General features: G+C 52.0%; 1 protein-coding gene across 1 annotated transcript in view; it reads right to left on the bottom strand.

The window, feature by feature from the left end:
- Positions 1–2847: 2847 nt before the first annotated feature.
- EXOC4 (exocyst complex component 4) overlaps positions 2848–8140 on the bottom strand; it is a 395846-nt gene continuing 390553 nt past the window's right edge. Inside the window, exon 18 of the mRNA XM_077340354.1 lies at positions 2848–4123. Within this exon, the coding sequence (XP_077196469.1) occupies positions 3886–4123 (238 nt within the window). The 3' untranslated portion in view covers positions 2848–3885. The remainder of the gene's footprint in view (positions 4124–8140) is intronic.

Genomic DNA, 8140 nt, shown 5'->3' with positions numbered 1-8140 from the left:
CTCCTCCATTGTCACCTGCCACCCCCTTGAACCTTCACAGAATCAGCCTCTCCATCAGATGGCTATCCAGCCTCTGCTTAAAAATTTCCAAGGATGGAGAACCCACCTCCTCCTGAGGAAGCCTGTTCCACTGAGAAACTCTAGGGGAAAATCTATTCCCTTAGGAACTTCTTCCGGAGGTTTAGACGGAATTTAGAATCATAGAGTGGGAAGGGACCTCCTGGGTCATCTAGTCCAACCCCCTAGTCCAACCCCCTGTACTATGCAGGACACTCACAACCCGCTCACCCACTGTAATCAGATGGCTATCCAGCCTGTGTTTCAAAATCCCCAAAGATGGAGAACCCACCACCTCCTGAGGAAGCCTGTTCCACTGAGAAACCGCTCTGACTTCTTCCGGATGTTGAGATGGAATTTAGAATCATAGAGTTGGAAGGGACCTCCTGGGTCATCTAGTCCAACCCCCTGCACAATGCAGGAACTCATAACTGCCTGCCTACCCACAGTGACCCCAATTCCGTGCCTTGGTGCTCTTGCTTTGTAGTGGCCAGTTAAGTTTGGTTTTCGTACTCCATTGGTCGCAATCTAAATCTTGAGTGAGCAAAGTATGGGGGAGGGACTCTTTGCCACTGTGTTTCTGGGGGTTCCCAATGTGGCCCTTTGGGGCATCACGGTTCCCTCAATGGATACCAGGAGTTTTTATAAAGTGGTGGAGCCAGATGGGACTTTGGCCCAGCAGGCTTCTAAATGGTTAGAGAGATTTTTAACAAAAAAGTTCCTTTGGCAGCACCCGCTGGAACAGGCTTTCCTTGTGGGAGTGAAGTTGAGCTGCACGGGTGGTGAGAAAATATTTTTAAACAATATGTTCATTTCAAAAAGCCATCCTGTTAAACCGAGTGTCTATCTGAAACGCAGAAGAGTTACTACTAGGGTGATGGCAAAACCTTGCAGCCTGACATTTGGCGGTTAGCTCCGCCTCCTGTTGTGGCCATTTTGTGGCTGGCCCCACCTCCTGTGGTGGCCATTTCGTGGCTGGCCCCGCCTCCTGTGGTGGCCATTTTGTGGTTGTGCCCCCTCCCGGTGTGAGAATTCCAAAGGTGCCTGCAGGTTCAAAAAGCTCGAGTCTAGCTGAAAGTGCCCTTTGACTGCTCACAATCCGCTGGGTAAACCTGGGGCATTTTTGCCGTCAAGCACCAGTTGACCTATGTTGACCCCTGGTGGTATTCTCCATGCAAGAGACTTACAGATGTGGTTTTACATTGCCTGGCTCTGCGTAGCAACCGTAGGCTGCCCTGGTGGTTTCCCATCCAAGTACTAAGCTTCTGAGCTGTGACAAGATTGGCTAGCCTGGGCCATCTGGGTCAGGGCAATTCTAAACTGGCGAGCTGGGTTTGATTCCCTGCTCCTCCTCCACATGCAGCCAGCTGGGTGTAGTCACAGCACTGATAAAGCTGTTCTCACTAAGCAGGAATTGTGGGGAGAGGAAAGGGAAGGCGACTGGAAGCCGCTCTGAGACTCCTTCGGGTCGAGAAAAGCAGCATGTAAGAACCAACTCTTTTTCTTCTTCAGTTATCTCAGGGCTCTCTCAGCCTCCCCTCCCTCACAGGGTGTCTGTTGTGGGGAGAGGAAAGGGAAGGAGACTGGAAGCCACTCTGAGCCTCCTTTGGGTGGAGAAAAGCGGCATCTAAGAACAACCTCTTCTTCTTCAACATGACACCACGCTGGCCATATCCCTTCTCAGATCGTGTCTCGAAACGTTGTCTCGCTTTGAAGAGGGGTCTCTGTGGCACTAGACTCTGCTGGACGCCCTTCCCCTCCCCAGACCTTTAACCTCCTTAAGCAACCCATGTCTCCAGGAATTTCCAGACCTGGAGCTGGCAACCCCAGGGCCTCTCTTGCTCTTTCACTCCATCCTTGTGCCTGAACCGACAGGGCCAGTGGGGGAAGAGGAACGGGAACACACCCGGCTCGCTGGCTGCCCAGCCGTAATCATCGAATTTGCTTCCCATCAGGAGCAATTGATGAAAAGGTTCCTCGCGCTGATGTTCACGGCGGACTCCGTTCAGCACGAGGGGGCAGGCAGCAATCAAGGGGGGAGGAGAAAGATTGACTTGTTAGGGCCTCGGAGGCCGGCCTTCGCAATTTCCGCACGGTACGGCAAAACGCTCCTGGCAAACCCTCCGTCACTCTGTTAGCGAGCCGCCCTCGCCTGCTCTTGGACGAACCCGAAATGGTGTTTTCAAATAGCCAAAGCTGCCGCTCGCCGCACGGGGGCCAAGGAAAGCCCTTGTTCCCATCTGGTTCTCCCCGCAAAGACCTCTAAACTGAGCAGAAAGGGGAGCCAAATGCTCAATGCTGAGTCCAGCTCTGTGGGACGTGGGCAGGGCTGCTGGGTGCCGGGTCGCCAGTCTGTGGTAGGGCCTGAGAATCCCCTGGGATCACGGCTCATCTCCAGATTACAGAGGTCAATTCGCCTGGGAAAAAAATTGATGCTTTGAGGGGTGGGTAGACTCTTATAGGGCAGCCGAACCGTGGCTCTCCAGATGTCCATGGACTACAATGCCCAGGAGCCCCTGCTAGCAGGGGCTCATGGGCATTGTAGTCCATGGGCATCTGGAGAGCCACGGTTTGGCCACCCCTGCGTTCCCCACTTCATCAGGTGCCACTGTTCTGACCCCACAGGGCTTTTCTGTTCTAATAGTGTGCTCTGAATTCTCCCACCTTTAAACTGGGACCAGGAAACCTGCCTTGCTCACCTCCTTCACAACAACCCCCCCCCCCTCCGCAGGAGCTGCTGAATTAGCCAAAGAGGCCGTAGGCGTGACCAAGCAAGGGGCAACGTGACAATTAAGGGTTTCCAAGTCATCCTTTAATTTCTTACTTGATCCAAGAAGAGAGGAACAAAAGGCAGCTGGGGGTGGGCAGGTGGGGGAAAGGAAGACAGACAAAGATCAGCAAACCTTGTTTCCGCTTCAGAGGTGTGGACGATTTTACCAAACCTCTGCCGCCTGGTTAGAAAAACAAACAAACCCACAACCGATCAGCTAAGCAAGGGCCACATCCTCACTGCCCCCTTGACAGGACCCTACGAGCAACACGGCAAGAGGTGACAACGGCAGCGTGGTCCGTTCCTTCACCACCGATGGTCTTTCTCATTCCTGCCATGCAAGCTCTGTCTTTCTCTGCTTCCTCTCCCTTCTCCCCCTCTTGACCACCTGGAGCCAGTAAAGAAAGATTCAAAAGGGTGGACAATGTCCCGGAACAGCCTAGGTGATGAATAGAAAAATGATCTCCATAGTGCAGGGGTGGCCATACTGTGGCTCTCCAGATGCCCGTGGACTACAATCCCCAGCAGCCCCTGCCACCAATTGCAGTCCAGCAGGTTCTCCTGGGAATTGTTATCCGTGGACATCTGAAAAGCTATAATTTGGCCACCCCTGCCCCGTAGGCAGAGGATCTCTCAGGCATCCCAGTGCTTCCCATTTTCAGCTACAGCTGAACCGTTTATCACCATGCTGTCAATTCTGCTGGATGGAAGGAGAGGCAGGATGAGACCCCTTGGCCGAAAGTAACCCACCTCTGCTTCGGAAGTAAAAAATAAACTCGGATCTACCCCCCTTGCCGTTGACTTGCATGCAATTTCCCCTGGAGACCAATATTTGGGGATCTCATCCCGGCATCCAACAGGGTCTCCACCCACAACCCCTCACCAATCAGTAAAGAAACTTTTTGCGTAGAGTGCCTAAGGCTCAACAGGCACACCGCGGACCCCTGTCCCCCCCCCCCAGCGCTATCAGCACAGAACTGCCGCTCTTCTTGGCCGTCGTCAAGCGGGGAGTCTGCCCGTCTGACGCGGGGGTCTGCAGGGGACTGCGGCGGTCTGAGTCACACGGTGGTGATCTTCTTGTCCTTGGTGGCCTGCTTGATGGCGGCCTGCTCGCAGACGATCTCCTTCAGGCGCCGCAGCCGCAGGTTCTGCGTCGTCTGGTCGCCCACCCCCGTCTGGCTGCGGTGCAGTAAGCTCAGGGCGTAGATGTACTCCAGCTCCGTGTACTTCACCCCCTGGTCCACCACCAGGTTCAGCAGCTCATCCGCCGTGTTGTACAGCATCTCGTAGTACTGCCTGGTGAGAGGAAGCAGAAATGGCGTGGTCACTTGCGGTTGCATATGAAGAAGAAGAGTTGGCACTTATATGCTGCTTTACTCTACCCGAAGGAGTCTCAGAGTGGCTTACAGTCACCTTCCTGTTCCTCTCCCCACCACAGACACCCTGTGAGGGAGGGGAGGCTGACAGAGCCCTGAGATTACTGAAGAAGAAGAAGAAGAGTTGGTACTTATATGCTGCTTTACTCTACCAGAAGGAGTCACAAAGTGGCTTACAATCTCTTTCTCTTCCTCTCCCCACAACAGACACCCTGTGAGGGAGGGGAGGCTGAGAGAGCCCTGAGATTACTGAAGAAGAAGAAGAGTTGGTTCTTATATGCCGCTTTTCTCTACCCAGAGGAGTCTCAGAGCGGCTCACAATTGCCTTCCCTTTCCTCTCCTCACAACAGACACCCTGTGAGGGAGGGGAGGCTAAGAGAGCCCTGATATTACTGAAGAAGAAGAGTTGGTTCTTGTATGCCACTTTTCTCTACCAGAAGGAGGCTCAAAGCAACTTACAGTCACCTTCCCTTTCCTCTCCCCACAACAGACACCCTGTGAGGGAGGGAGGCTGAGAGAGCCCTGAGATTACTGAAGAAGAAGAAGAAGAAGAAGAGTTGGTTCTTAGATGCTGCTTTTCTCTACCAGAAGGAGGCTCAAAGCAACTTACAGTCACCTTCCCTTTCCTCTCCCCACAACAGACCCCTTGTGAGGGAGGAGAAGCTGAGAGAGCTCTGAGATTCCTGCTTGGTCAGAACAGCTTTATCAGTGCCCTGGCGAGCCCAAGGTCACCCAGCTGGCTGCACGTGGAGGAGCAGAGAATCAAACCCAGCTCACCAGATTACAAGTTAAATTAAAACGCTGATTTTAAAAGGGGAGAGGGGGAGGGAGGGGGGGAGAGGAGTGGGCCTTTATAATTGGGAGCCCTTAAACCCCTGGCCCCCTTTGGCCGGTCTTGCTGCCAGGCTCAGTGTGTGGAATTTTCCTCTCCATTAGCTGGGCGGCCCCCCCCATGCTCCTCCCTCGCCTTTGGAGAGGCGTTAATAAATATTGATCAGACAGGCTTCCTGTTTGCCTTTGCCAAAGCAATTCCAATCGGCCCGTCCTCCTGATGCTATCAAATAATGAAATATGAAAGGGGAGCGGAATTAGCCTCTTGGTCTGCCTTCGTTCCGCTTTCCTCCGCCTCCCTCTCCCCTCTCCAGCCATTATAAGCGTGTTTTGTTTGCGGTTCAGGACGGAGCCTTTGTAGGGCAATGGGAACCCGATTAACCCCCAGAAAGGCCATCCCTAGAAACATCCCCACACACCCCTTCCCCCCCCCCCCAGCCATCTCCAGCCTTCCGCCTTTCTCTTTGCCCCCAGTCCGTTCTATAATGGAAGCTCACAAGGAAAGCTTACAGTGGCTCTTCCACCTGGAGTTGTTTCCACGGGTTGTGACCCCTTCCTGCTTCAGTTTATCCCTTAATTTCCACTTGTGTTTCTGTGCCTCCAGTTTTTGCCTCTATTGCCCCCCATTTCCCTCCCTCGGATCTTTTGAGACCAGTTTTAACCCAATCCCCCCCCCCAAAAAAAAACGTAATTCTGAGCCACCCTTTCCTTCCTGCACAATATTTCAGTTTTTTTTTTACGATGATTGGACGGTTGACATCATTAAACCACCCTCTCTCTCTTTCCCTCTGACCTGAAGGGAGCGGCTTCATTTAATTTCCGAAAATATATATCACGTATATGATACAATAATATACCATTGTTAACAATAGGTTGGCTTGAAACTCAACATCAAGAAAACGAAGATCATGGCATCCGGCCCTCTCAATTCCTGGCAAATTGATAGGGAAGAAATGGAGGTAGTGACAGATTTTGTTTTCCTGGGCTCCAAGATCACTGCAGATGGGGACTGCAGCAAATAAATTAAAAGACGCTTGCTCATGGGGAGGAAAGCTATGGCAAATCTAGACAGCATCCTAAAAAGCAGAATCACCCTGTCAACGAAAGTGCGTCTAGTCAAGGCTACGGTATTCCCAGTTGCAATGTATGGCTGCGAAAGTTGGACCGTAAGGAAGGCCGAGCGTCAAAGAATTGAGGCTTTTGAACTCTGGTGCTGGAGAAGACTCTTGCGAGTCCCTTGGACTGCAAGGCGAACAAACCGGTCAGTCCTAGACGAGATCAGCCCTGCCTGCTCCTTAGAAGGCCAGATCCTGAAGATGAAACTCAAATACTTTGGCCATCTCATGAGAAGGAAGGACTCCCTGGAGAAGTGCCTAATGCTGGGAGCGATCGGGGGCAAAAGAAGAAGGGGACGACAGAGAATTAGGTGGCTGGATGGAGTCGGTGCAAACTTAAATGGACTCCAGGGAATGGTAGAGGACAGGAAGGCCATGGGGTTGCGATGGGTCAGACACGACTTCGCTCCAAACAAGAAGAAGAAGAAGAAGAAGAAGAAGAAGAAGAAGAAGAAGAAGAAGAAGAACAACAACAACAACAACAACAACAACAACAACAACAACAACAACAACAACAGGTTTAGCAACTTCTTTGAATTCCTAAATTGCATTAAAAGAAGTGCAAATCCCCAGCTCCTTGCCTTGCAGAAACATGCCTTTCCCCTTATATCTCCATGAAGAAAAGGGCTCGAGACTTTTTTTCCTTCAGAGTAGTGTATTTCTATCTTCTGGAGATCAGTTGTAATTCTGGGAGCTTCTGGTTGGCAGGCCTAGCAGTATTGTTCAATACCGCACTATGAGGACCAAAAGCCTGAGTTCTCTTTCGGGTACAAACTAGGAACTTGGATTCTAGTGCGCTTCCCTAATCAGCACAGTGTAGTGGTTAAGAGCAACCAACTGTAATGTGGAGAACTGGGTTGGAGTCCCCATTCCTCCATCCACTGCAAACATAATAAGAGCACTACTGGATCAGACCAGTGACCATCCATCCAGTCCAGGATCCTGTTTCACATAGAGGCCAATCAGTTCCTCCGGATGGCCAATAACAGGGCTTAGACACTGAGGCCTTCATTAGAACATCAGAGGAGCCCTGCTGGATCAGACCAGTGAGAGTCCACCTAGACCAGCATCCAGTCTCACTCAGGGGTCAGACCAGGGTCAGGCCAGGGAGGGTCCCTCCAGTCCAGCCTCCTGTCTCACCCAGGGGCCAACCAGTGCCTCCGGAGGGCCAGCCAAAGGGCAGAGAGGCCGAGGCCTTCATAAGAACATCAGAAGAGCCCTGCTGGGTCAGACCAGGGGTCCATCTCATCCAGCATCCTCTTTCACACAGTGCCCACCCAGTTCCCCTGGAGTTCCAGACACATGGTATGAAAGCCCAGGCCTTCCCATGATATGAGTCTCAGACGAGCCCTGCCGGATCGAGCCCAGCATCTCCACACGGGTTCATCAGTTCCTCTGGAGAGCCAACGACAGGGCATAGAAGATGATCAGGTGGGCAAGATCCCTGACTCGGCGTCTCTGGGAGCCTCCGAAGAATCCATCAGTACAGAAACACAGGCGACGCCGTGCCCAGTTAGCCATGTGCCATGAAGACTAAATCGCCATCCCCAAGCAAGGAGGCATTACATGCACAGCCGCCCCCCCCGCCCCCAAAGAAGGAATCAAAGTCTAGCCAGAGGAGGATTCAATCAAGAATTCCCCCTGACCACCTTTTGAAATGTTTCTCGTTTTGTTTATGCAGTCTGATCCTGGGCTAGAGGTTAAAATTAGCATTTAAATAGAGAGGGGGTATCGACGGCTCTCGTGGGAGACTGTTTCATCCGTGTTGCTTTTGCACTAAGATGATTAAAAATAAATAAATCTAGAAGCCGTTTCCTTCCCTCCAAGGCAGGGTGTCCGGGAGAGGACCCCTTCTCTCGACTGAGTATCCACTTCGGTACCCAACATCCTCCAAACTGGGCCAGACTTAAAAAGACGCAGGTCTTGGTTTAAGGCACTGGCAAGGTCTTGCAATGAACTCCACTCATTGCAATACATGTGCTAATAAAGAA

Source organism: Paroedura picta, chromosome 5, assembly GCF_049243985.1.
Source record: "Paroedura picta isolate Pp20150507F chromosome 5, Ppicta_v3.0, whole genome shotgun sequence".
Taxonomy (NCBI): Eukaryota; Metazoa; Chordata; class Lepidosauria; order Squamata; family Gekkonidae; genus Paroedura; species Paroedura picta.
This window is presented reverse-complemented; position numbering and strand designations above follow the sequence as displayed.